A 12,160-nucleotide genomic window follows, 5' to 3' on the forward strand; every position below is an offset into this window, starting at 1 on the left:
GATGGATGGATGGATGGATGGATGGATGGATGGATGGATGGATGGATAGATAGATGGGTGAGTGGATGGGTGCATGGATGAAATGAGCAGAAGAGAAACAAATTCCTTCTTTGTCCAAGTCCCTCAATCTCTTTTCCTCCCTCTCTGTCTCTGTCTCTCTAAAGCTATCTTTATTTCTGTGACACACCCACCTCGCCTCCAGCCCCGACCAATCATTCTGTCATCCCTTAAATTCTGAGCTGTCTAAAACTAGAAGGAGCCCTTCTGGAGGTGAGTTTCCTAAACCTCAAGGTCTTTGAATGGAGACTAGATAACTACTAATAAAAGTTGTACAGGGGGGTACTTTTTGAGGGAATGGTTTGGACAAGATGTCCCCCACCCCAGATCTCTTTCATCTCTGAGGTTCTGCAGTTCCAGGGGCTTTGGGTCATTGGCTTCTCCAAAGGGGTCCTTCCTGCCTGGGGTAATGGCTTTCTATGGTCTACGTCCTAAGGGAGATAAGCAGCATTGTAAGCCCTGGGGCTCTACGTAGACCCAAAGAGAGAGGCCCGTGGGAAGGAGGATGAGAAGCCACAGCTCAGAAAGGTTTATTTTATTCCTATTCCAACACCTTCTCACTCTTATACCCTGTGGGAGGGCTGACCAACTGAAGAGAGAGGTCTGGGCCTCTCTCTTCAGGGGATGGGGTAGAGGGAGTTATGAAAAGGCCTTGAGAGCAGGACTACAGGAAGACATAGTCAACCAAGGGATGGTTCCCAGGTAATTGTTGTGGATGAACGTCCCCAGTAGAGTGAAAAGCCTTGGAGTCAGACAACTGGGGTTCGAGGCTGACTCTGGCATTTGGGGTCAGAGGCTATTAGTGCCAGAAGGGGCTCTTCAACCCATCCAATCCAACCAGACCCCTCATTTTATAGAGGAGGAAACGGAGGTTCAGAGTGGCTTGCCATGAGTCACACAGGAAGTTGGCGATGGGACCAGAACTTGACCCCAGACCCTTATTATTTCCTAGTACACTGTTCTTCCCACTATGTTTTCCTCCCTTTCCTTCTGTAACCATTCGGCGACCCCAGGATTCTTTGGCCTCTTTTTGTATTCCCAGCACTTAGCCCAGTACCTGGTACACAGTAGGCACTTCATAAATGTTTACTGAATTGAACTGAGTTGTTGTGAGGGTTGAATGACCCTCAGAAACCTTGAAGCACTATAGAGGCGTAGGCTGTTTTTATTGCAGCCTCTATGCTCCAGGGCACCACAGAATCCAGCATGGTGGGAGCCTTGGGTAACCCAGCAAGGTGGGCCAAGTGCAGACTTGAGAGGGAGGTGGCCGTGAGGAGGTGCTGACTGGGTGTCCAGGGAGCGCTGTGGTGAGGGGTGACAGCTGGCAGGAGCCCCGTGCTGGCTGCTGACTTTGGCTAACGCCGAGGGACCTCGGATTTTTCCTAGTAGTGCTTGCCCAGGGTGTTTGCTGGGCAGGAAGACAGGGCACATTCACACGGCAGAGAGCACCGCCACCCTCCCCACCCCCATGGCTCCCTGAGAGTCCAGCAGAGAAGGGAGGAAAAAGCAGCTGCCAAGCCAGGAGAGAGCTAGGCACACAGGCCAGGTCCCCGAGGCAGGACAGCTTCTGAGCGTCTGGCAGTGCCCAGAATCCCTGAGAGAGACGCTCCAGCTCTTCCTGGGCTCAGAGGGATTGGAGCCGTAAGGGATCTGAGAGCATGCTACGGCCAAAAGAGGGAGCTCGCTCTGTCCAAGGTCACCTAGGCAATAAACAGCAGAGCTGGGATTCGAACCCAGGTCCTTGTCGTCCGGAGCTTGAGGAAATTCCAGCAGGCACAGCAAGGAAGAGGGGGTGGAGGTTCTGGGGAAAAGGATTTCAACCCAGCAGAAATAACTTCTTAGATGAAAACTCTGAGCAGAATGGGCCACCTCCAGAGGAGGTGGGGTCCCCATGACTAGAAAGCTTCCAGGGCTCTGAAGAGGGGCTTCAGAGATCACAGCTTCTGAGCGGCGCGGGACCTTGGGCATGAGTCCAAACTCCTCACACAGATTACTAAGAAGAAGAGGCAGGGAAGTGGTATAGTAGATAGAACACCAGCCCTGGAGTCAGGAGGACCTGAGTTCAAATCCAGCCTAAGACACTTACTAGCTGTATGACCCTGGGCAAGTCATTTCACCTCTGTCAGCCTCAGTTTCCTCATCTATAAAATGGGGACAACAATAACACCTACCTACCTCCCGGGGTTGTTGTGAGGATCAAATGAGATAATACTTGTAAAGTGCTTAGCACAGTACCTGGCACATAGTACGTGCTATGTAAATGTTAGTTGTTATTATCAATAGGAAGTTAGACGGTGTAGTGGATAGAGTGCTGGGCCTGGAGTCAGGAAGACTCATCTTTGTGAATTCAGATCTGGCCTCAGACACTTCCTGGCTGTGTGACCCTGGGCAAGTCACTTCACCCTGTTTGCCTCCGTTTCCTCACCTGTAAAAGGAGTCAGAGAGGGAAAAGGCAAACAACTCCAGTATCTTTGCCAAGAAAACCCCAAGTGGGATCACAGAGAGTTAGATGTGACTGAAATGACTGAACAACAAAATTATTACAACTAACAATAAGCTATATAGCATGTAAGGTGCTTTATAAATATTAACTCATTTGATCCTCACAAGAAACCTGTGAGGTAGCTGCTATTATTATCCCCATTTTACAAATGAGGAAACTGAGGTGCCAGAGGTTAAGTGATTTGCTCAGGGTCACAGAGCTAAGTAGGTGTCTGGGGTAGAATCGGAACTCAGGTCTTCCTGATTCTAAGTCCAACTCTCTAACTAATACACCACCTAGCTGCCTCTAGATCAGGGGTGGGGAACCTGCGGCCTCGAGGCCACATGTGGCCCTCTAGGTCCTCAAGTGCGGCCCTTTGACCGAATCCAAACTTCACAGAACAAATCCCTTTAATAAAAGAATTTGTTCTATAAAACCTGGACTCAGTCAAAAGGCTGCACCCAAGGACCTAGAAGGCGACATGTGGCCTCGAGGCCGCAGGTTCCCCACCCCTGCACTAGATGAAGAAACAGGGGTCATACAGCTAACAAGAATCTGGGCAGAATTTGAGCCCAGGTCTTCCTGACTAAAACTAGAATGTCTCGTCCACTTCACCAGGCAGCCTCTCAGACACTGACCAGATGCCTTCTGAGATCCGCTCTTGTGTAGATTCTATTATAGTGTAATTCAGGAAGGAAAAGCTTCCTGACTCGAAACTGTCAAAAATGGATGACCTTGACGGGCAGTGAGTTCCCCGTCACTGGTTATCTTCAGGTGGGGGCTGTGCCACAGTGGAGATCCCTGTTCAGGGCGAGGTGGGCGGCACCAGCTGCCAGGTCACGCCCAGCTCCGGGCTCCTGGGATTGGGCAGAGAGCAGGTGGGCGGGGCTGCGGCCTCACGTGCCTGCCGTCCCCTCCCATCCCCCCCAGGTACCTGGCCAAGTTGTCCTCGGTGGGCAGCATCTCTGACGAGGAGACCTGCGAGAAGCTGAAGGGGCTGATCCAGAGGCAGGTGCAGATGTGCAAGAGGAACCTGGAGGTGATGGACTCCGTGCGGCGCGGGGCGCAGCTGGCCATCGAGGAATGCCAGTACCAGTTCCGGAACCGACGGTGGAACTGTTCGACTCTGGACAGCCTGCCGGTCTTCGGCAAGGTGGTGACGCAAGGTGAGGGGACGGGGAGGGGGCAGGGCCCTGGAGCCCCATCCTCCCACACACATCGACATTTCTCAGCTTCGCATTGATATTGCCAGGGAATCACACAGAGCAGGTGCTTAATAAGTCCTCGATTGACTGATTAGGCATTCAGTTCTCTGAGCCTTAGTTTCTTCATCTGTAAAATGGAGGTAATGATAATTTCCCCCGTCTTCCTCACAAAGGATCATAAGTTGAAATCCTGGCTTTAGAGTTAGAAGGGACTTTCATGGCCATCCAATACATCACACAACTAATAAGTGTCTGAGGTGGAATTTGAACTCAGACCTTCCTAATTCTAAGTCGAAAGGTCCATCTGCTGTACCCAGGTGTTGTGAGAAAAGCATTTAGCAAGTCTGAAAACTCAAAAGGCTTCAATAAATCTGAGATGTCCTCCACCTGGAAGTTCTCCCCAAATGATGCTTAGCACAGCGCCTGGCACACAGTAGATGCTTAATAAATGTTTATTAACTGACTGACTGACCGACTGCTGCAGATCACAACCCATCCATTTATGCCCACCCTGTGTGACTTTTATTCATGTTCTCCCATGATTTGACCATAGGGGGAACTGCACAATGCAATGGAACATAAAAACTAACTATCAATTATGCTTCATAGAGAGGTAAGGAGGGAAGGAAGGAAGGAAGAAAGGAAGGAAGGAAGGAAAGAAGAAAGGAAGGAAGGAAGAAAGGAGGAGGGAGGAAGGAGGGAGGGGGGAAGGAAGGAAGGAAGGAAGGAGGGAGGGAGGGAGGAAGGAAGGAAGGAAGGAAAGAAGGAAGGAAGGAAGGAAAGAAGGAAGGAAGGAAGGAAAGAAGGAAGGAAGGAAAGAAAGAAGGAAGGAAGGAAGGAGGAAGGAAGGAAGGGAGGGAGGAAGGAAAGGAGGGAGGAAAGAAGGAAGGAAAGAGGGAAGGAAGGAAGGAAAAAAGGAAAGATATAGTAAGTATCTACTATATGCCAGGCACTGTGCTAAGCACTTTATAGATATTATTTCATTTGAACCTCACAACAAGCCTGTAAAATGAGCTGGAGAAGGAAATGGCCAACCACTCCGGTGTCTTTGCCAAGAAAACCCCAGATGGGGTCACGGAGAGTTGGACAGGACTGAACAACAAGCCAAGCCCTAACTCCAGCACCAATGACCTTTGTGCTCCACCATGCTGCCTCCTACCACATGGAGACAACCATACATCCTACCTACAGACAGGGCCTCCCACAAGCCCTTTGATGTACACTCATGCCCCATGCCTGGATACCCACCCAAGCCCCGTAAGTAAGGTGCGTGGGCCAGTTCACTGACCAGCTCTGGACAGGGCTGAATGTGAGTCAGACAACCTGGGTTCTAGTCCCTAAAATAGATATTCCAAAGTCAAATACCTACAGTGTTGCTGACATGATAATTCCCAGTGTGGATATTCCTTCTGCCAACAGATCAGCAAGCAGACATTCCTTCTTCCTACCTTTCCAGTCTTCTCTCAGTTTTCTTCCTTTCATCTGGCTTTCTTGTTCCTGGTACACAACTCCCTGCCCTGCCCCTGCCTACCTGTCCCCACTCCCCATGGGGCTGTCCCCCAGGCCTGGAATGCCTCCTGACTTCCTTCCAGTCTTTGGCTAAATTCCCTCTTTCTGGAAAAAGCCTCTCCAAACCCCCTTCGCTCCCCTCACTTGCTCTTAGTATCTCCCATCTACCCTCTGCAGATCTTGTACAGATATAGTCATTTGCCTATTGTTTTCCCAATTAAATTATGAGTTCCTTACAGCTGGAAGCTGGTTTTACCTTTCTTAACATTCCAGCAATTAGTGTAGGATTGGCACATAGTAAGTGCTTAATAAATGCTTTTTGACTGACTGACCGAATTAAGAATTAAGAGTGATAAGAATTAAGAAAATGGTCAATGTGCAGAAAGTGGAAAATCTCCAAAAATCCAGAGAAGCAGTAAACAAGAGGCGACTTCAGCAGGAAACAAGACGGCTCACAACAGAGGGCAACTAAGAGGAGAGGTTGGAAAATCACCGAAATATCCAAAGAATTAAGGGATGGGCCCAGAGGGTAGATCATGACACAGCAATCTTAGAGTTATTGACAGCCCAGAAGATTCAGAAAAACTAAATGAAACAACAGAGGGGAGACATCGGTATAATTAATTTGGGTCACTATTCTTAGTACCTCAGTTTCCTAATTTGTGAAGTGAAGGAGTTGGACAAGATGGTCTCTAAAGTGCCTCCCGGCTCTGATATTCGTGGGTTCTAAGGTCCCTCCCAGCTCTGATACTGTGTTCTAAGGCCCCTCCAAGCTCTGACATTCTGTGTTCCAAGGACTCTCTCAGCTCTGACATTCTGTATTCTAAGGCCCCTACAAGCTCTGACATTCTGTATTCCAATGCCCCTCCCAGTTCTGATATTCTATGTTCTAAGGCCCCTCCCAGCTCTGACATTGCGTTCTAAATTCCTTTCTGGTTCTGATGGGAGCTTTGTTCTAAACTTCCAACCATCCCTGACATTCTATATTCTATGGTTCCTTGAAACACTGATGTTCTCTGCTCTGTATCTTTTTCAGTTCATACATTCTACGTTCACATTAAAGTCCCTCACAGATCTAAATCCTACTGAATGATACTGAAAATTTTCTTTCTTATAATCACCTCTTTGTAGACATCTTCCATGCCCTTGAGGAAGTTTACAGAAACAATGAGGAAGCAAGTTTTCCTCCCTTAAGTAAGCTTGTAATTCAGATGCCAATAATAACAGTAACAATATTACCTGGATTTTTATGGGGGCATCCCCCGAGTGCCCCAAGCTCACTAGGCAGGTGGTATCCTCCCTTCCTCTCTCACACTCACCCGAATATCAAATCTACTGCTGAGTCTTGTTTTTTCTCCCTTCACACCATCTCTAGTAGATGTCCCCTCCTCTGTACTCGTGTGGCCACTCCCCTCACTCAGGCCCCTCTCCCTTGGACTGCTGCAGGTCTCCCTGCCTCAACCAAGTCTCTCCCAACTCCCGCTACCAAAAGTTACCAAATCTGACCATGTCACTCCCTCCACAATTAGCTCCAGGAGCCACTATTTCCTCCAAGATCGAGTACACAAATCTCTTGTTTAGTCTTAAAGTTCTTTACAACCTGTTTCCTTCCTACCTTTCCATTCTTACACCTTGTTCCCCTCCACACACTTTACAACCCAGCTCTGCTGGCCTCCCTTCAGTTCCCAGTACAGGACACTCCATCTCTGTACCTGTGACTCTGTCTGCATGGCTGCCTCCTGTGGCTGGAATAGCCTGCCCTCTCACCTCCCCCACTTAGGTTCCCTGAGTCCTTCAAGAATCAGATCAAATCCCACCTTCCCCAGGAGTCCTTTCCTGGGCCTCTCAGCTAATAATACCTTCCCCTTTAAAACTGCTTTTCATCCACTCTATTCTCTCTCTCTTTCATATATAAAAATATATATATATATACACACACACACATGTATGTATATAAACACAAATATATAGATACATATGTGTATAGATATATGTGTACATGTATGTATATATGTATTTCTCTATATGTGTAGACACAGATAGATAGATATAGATATAGATGGATACTAGTTATTTACCTCTTGTCTCCCCTATTAGAATTTACATTCCTTGAAAGCTGAGACTCTTTTTGTCTTTTTTTTTTTTTTGTATCCTCTTATGCACAGTGCCTGGCATAGAAAAAGAACTTAAATGATTGTTGGCTGTTCAATGAGATTAGTATTCCTATTTTTCAGATGGCAAAACTGAGTCCCACAGAGTTTAAATGACTTTCCCAAATTCACACAGTCAGGAAATAAGGGAGCCTAAAGTCAAACCTAGCCCATCTGACTCTAAATCCTGTGCCCTTTCCTTTACAAATTAAGACTCAATAAATAAATAAACTCAATAGGACTCAATAAACTCAGTAAAACTCAATAAATGTTTGCTAAGGGCAACTAAGAGGTTCAGTGGATACATCACCAGGCCCTAAGTCAGGAGGCCCGAGTTCAAATCCAGCCTCTAACACTTGCTAGTTGTGTCACCCTGGGCAAGTCACTTCACCCTGTGTGCCTCAGTTTCCTCATCTGCAAAATGAGCTGGAGAAGGAAATGGCAAACTACTCTAGTATCTCTGCCAAGATTGAAACAACTGAACAACGACAAAAGAATGTTTGCTGAATACCTCTGCAGAGCCAAAATTCACCTAGTTCAGAACCTTACGGTTAACCTCAGTTCTTCCCTCTCCCTTATCTCTCATTTCCAGTTCGTTGCTGAGTCCTTTCACCCACATCTCCTATAAGATCTCTTTCATCTGTGGCCTCATCTCTGTCTTTAGGCACCAAACTGGGAGGGATGCAAAGACTGAAAAACTAGAGCCCCTGCCCTCAAGGAGCTTACAATCAAACCGAAGAGTAGAGGACAGTATATAGCATAGCCATTGGCATGGGAATACTGCAGATTCCTGTACTGGCCGAATTGCATGCTGGGTAATTACAGCATTGCTTGATCCGGGAGTGCAATGAGTGCCATAAAGGGCTAAGAGGAAGGAGAGAGCAAAGGAGTGAGGGAATGGGCCTCATTTAGATGTTAATCCCATGATCCCATGAGAAGGCACTGGTTAGGAAATGAGTGAGAATCAGGGAAAGCTTCCTGGATGAGGTGGCCTTTGAGCTGGGAGGTTTGCTAGAAAAAAGGAAGGCTGAGGGATAGCAGAGCCATCACTGACTGCCACTCTGAAGCCTGCTTAGGCTCATTCTCCATACTACCATCTCTCTCCACTCAGCCTCCTGCAGACTGGCTCCATAGCCTTGAGGAAGCCGTCTCGCCTACTTGGGACTCTGTTTCCTGCTCTGTAAAATGAGAAGGTTGGATAAGGATTGGAGATTTCGAAGGGAAGTTGAAGATTAGCTCATTTGCGCTCATCATTTTTTGCAGATGAGTAAATGACTGTCCTGAAGTCACCCAGCCAGTCAGTGCTAGAGATCGGATTTGAATGCAGGTTCCTTGACACTTTCAATTCCACCACAAGGTTCCCACTCCAGCGCTGGAAGGCTAGGCCCTCATTTTTCTCTAAGTGAGGCTCGGTACTCACAAACCCAAGCCTCTACTCCCCCCACCCCTGTACTGTACTGACCTTTAGGGTTCCAGTCATTCTGGTTCAAAAGAACATTCTGAGTCATGAACTCTCCCTCCGTTTCCCATTAGAGCATCTGCCCCCGGAATCGAGGCATTTCTCTGTCAGGGGGCTTCCGTTCCAGCCCCGACTCATCCCCAGCACTCCAGTACACTCTGGATCACTCCTACCACCACCCCCAACCAGGCTAAATGGTCCCTCATCCTCTTTGAATTTTACACCTACAAATATCTCCAGATTACCTCAAGGTCCCCAAAACCCTTCCCACACCCACACTCCTAGCCAAGTCAAACAACTTTGTCTCCTCTGATCCCTCTCCTGAAAGCTAGTCCCATCCCCCCAACACATGTGTACACACACACACACACACACACACACACAAATTTCTTCCAAATCTTCTTACTTTTTGTCTATAATTTTGGTGCCCAGATTAAATGCATATTATCAGATACCCAATTCTAAGGTTCATGGGGGAGGGAAGGAAGGAGGGAAGAAGGAGGGGAAGATAGATACTCTGTCCTCCCAGTGACTGGTGGAAATTATCCATCACCAGCTCATCAAGGCCGGCTCCCCCTGCATAATTCCTGAACTGGAATTCCACTGGCTAACCTCCACTTTCCTTCCCCACCCAGATCATCAGAACTGAAAGAGACCTTAAAACAGAGAATATCAGAGTTCCAAGGGTCCTTAGGGGAGGACAATTAAGATGGTGGAAGAGACCTTAGGCCATAGGATGTCAAAGCTAAAAAGGACCCTTGAGGATAAGATATCAGAAACAGAAGGAACCTTGGAGCGTAGAATACCAGAGTTTCAAGGGATGTTAAAACATGGAATGTCAGAGCTGGGAGGGACCTTAGAATATATTCAAAAGTGTTTAAGACAGTCCCTGCCCTCAAGAAACTCACAATCTGCCCAATTCTCTGGGCCTCAATTTCCTCATAATACTATTTCTCTCATTATGCCTGGCCTCAGACAATTACTAGCTGTGTGACCTCAGGCAAGTCACTTAACCTTTGTCTGCCTCAGTTTTCCCATCTGTAAAATGGGAATAATGATCATACCTACCTCCGAGGGTTGTTATGAGGATCAAATAAGATATTTGTGAAGTGCTTAGCACAATGCCTAGCACATAGTGGGTGCTATATAAATGCTTGTTATTATTATTATTATCATCATCAACATTATTTAAGGTAGGGATGAAAGGAACACTTTGTAAGCTAACTATTCTACATAGGAAAAAAGAGAATTATGTTTATCAGGATGAGTAAAGGCGAGAAAGTGTAAGATATGACCCAGGATTGGAGAATTGTCCTTTATGATTGGAGTACAGGGAAGTGTGGGAAATGAATTAGACCGTAGTTGGAATTCTACTGTAGCATTAGTTTGGACACCACGCTAAGAAGTTTAGACTACATAAACCCAGCCTATTGGGAAGGTCTGACTTGATGTCTGGAATACTGGTCTCTCTCAAATTCCATCTCACGAAATTTCAGTCCAGGACAGAAAAATAGAGCTTTTCAGAACCCACAGGGAACACAGGCAGTCTGGAAACATCACTGACCCTCAAGCCAGAAAACTTGGGTTCAAATCCCGCCCTTAACACTATCTGCCTGTGTGAATCACTCTGGGCCTCAGTTTCCTCATCTGTAAAATGGGGAGTTATATTGAATGACCTTAGGCAGAGTAGCTGCCTGTGCTAAGTACATTTTTCAGTCATGTTCGAATCTCTGCATCTCCTCTGTGGCAGATTTTTACTGATCTGTCTTCTCCTCCCCTGGAGCCCATCACACTCTGGGCAGCAGGTGTACCCTAAAGTCCAGCTCCCCTGGCCTCCTTGTCGTTCTTTACACAGGCCTTTGCCCTGGCTGACCCCCACGCCTGGAATGTTCCTTCTCCTCACCTCCATCACTTAGAATACCTGGGGTCCTTCATCTCATGCTCCACCTCCCCCAGGAGGCCCTTCCCAGTCATCCACCCAGCTGCTGCAGCCTTCCCCCCCAACATCACCTTCCACCTACTCTGCATGGATTTTGTCTGTACCCCATGTTGTCTTCCAATTAGACTTGAGGGCAGAGACTACTTTTGCCTTCCTTTGTTTTTTTGTTTTTTTTAAGGCAATTAGGGTTAAGTGACTTGCCTAGGGTCACACAGGTCTTTCTGACTCCAGGGCCAGTGCTCTATGCACTATGGCGCCACCTAGCTGCCCCCTTTGCCTTCCTTTGTATCCTCTGTGCTTAGCACAGTGCCCAACACAGTGAACACTCTATAAATGTTGTTGGCCGATATAATGGTAGCCAAGGGTCATGAGCAGGAGCAGCTTAGTGTTCCCTGAACGCATCTTCTGCCAGGTCCCTACCCAAAGGAAGCCGTGCAGGTTAGTGGGGAAAGCGCTGAATTCGAATCCAGAGGCTCAATCTAGGGAATGGAATCCCTGGTCTTTCCACTTACCATCTATATGTAACCTTGATCACTCCCCTTCCATAGGAAACAACGTCTTCATGTATATAATATGGTAACTCCCCAGCTGTAGTCGCTATGATTCCATCCCTGCTGATAACGCCCTGGACAGGATCCTGCAAAGGTGACCTGCAGGATTCACCCCAGTCCTCATGGGGTCAGTGAAGCCTGGATTCTGTCCTAGTTGGAAAGAGCATAAGCCTTTATCAAGCACCTACTATGTGGCAGTAAGCACTTTTTACAAACATCCTCACAACAACCTTAGGAGGCAGGTGCTGTTATTATCTCTATTTTACGGTTGAGAAAACTGAGTCAAATAGGGTTAAGTGACTTGCCTAGGGTCACACAGCTAGCAAGCATCCAGGTCACATTTGAACTCAGATCATCCTGACTCCAGGCCTGATGCTCTATTTACTGTACCAGCTAGCTGCCTACTATACTGCCTAGTACACAGATCATCAGATTTGGAGTCACTGCCTTGGAATCACGGATTTAGAACTTTAAGGAAGGAGAGGCAGGGAAGCTAAGAGGTCACCTATGTCCAACCCTCCTTTTTACAGATGAAGAGACTGAGGCCCAGAGAGGTTAATGTTAGACTTTGGAGAAAACCTAAGGACACAAAAATGTTAGAGATAGAAGGAACCTCAGACTATGAAATATCAGAACAGGAAGGGACTTTGGAACAGAATTTCAAAAGCTGAAAACTCCCACAAAGGAGCTAGGGACCTTAGAACACAGGATGTCAGAGCTGGAAGGGCCCTTAGAACATAGGATGTCAGAACTGAGAGGAACCTTAGAACACAGGATGTCAGAGCTGGGAGGGCCCTTAGAACACAGG

The 12,160-nt window shown here is 47.3% G+C and overlaps 1 protein-coding gene across 1 annotated transcript in view; it reads left to right on the forward strand.

Annotated features, from left to right (window-relative positions):
• The window catches only part of WNT4 (Wnt family member 4), a 48,047-nt gene that overhangs the window by 26,783 nt on the left and 9,104 nt on the right, over positions 1-12,160 (forward strand). Inside the window, exon 2 of the mRNA XM_027841338.1 lies at positions 3,470-3,705. Within this exon, the coding sequence (XP_027697139.1) occupies positions 3,470-3,705 (236 nt within the window). The remainder of the gene's footprint in view (positions 1-3,469; positions 3,706-12,160) is intronic.

This window comes from Vombatus ursinus, unplaced genomic scaffold (genome assembly GCF_900497805.2).
Source record: "Vombatus ursinus unplaced genomic scaffold, bare-nosed wombat genome assembly UNPS02014859.1, whole genome shotgun sequence".
NCBI classification, from domain to species: Eukaryota; Metazoa; Chordata; class Mammalia; order Diprotodontia; family Vombatidae; genus Vombatus; species Vombatus ursinus.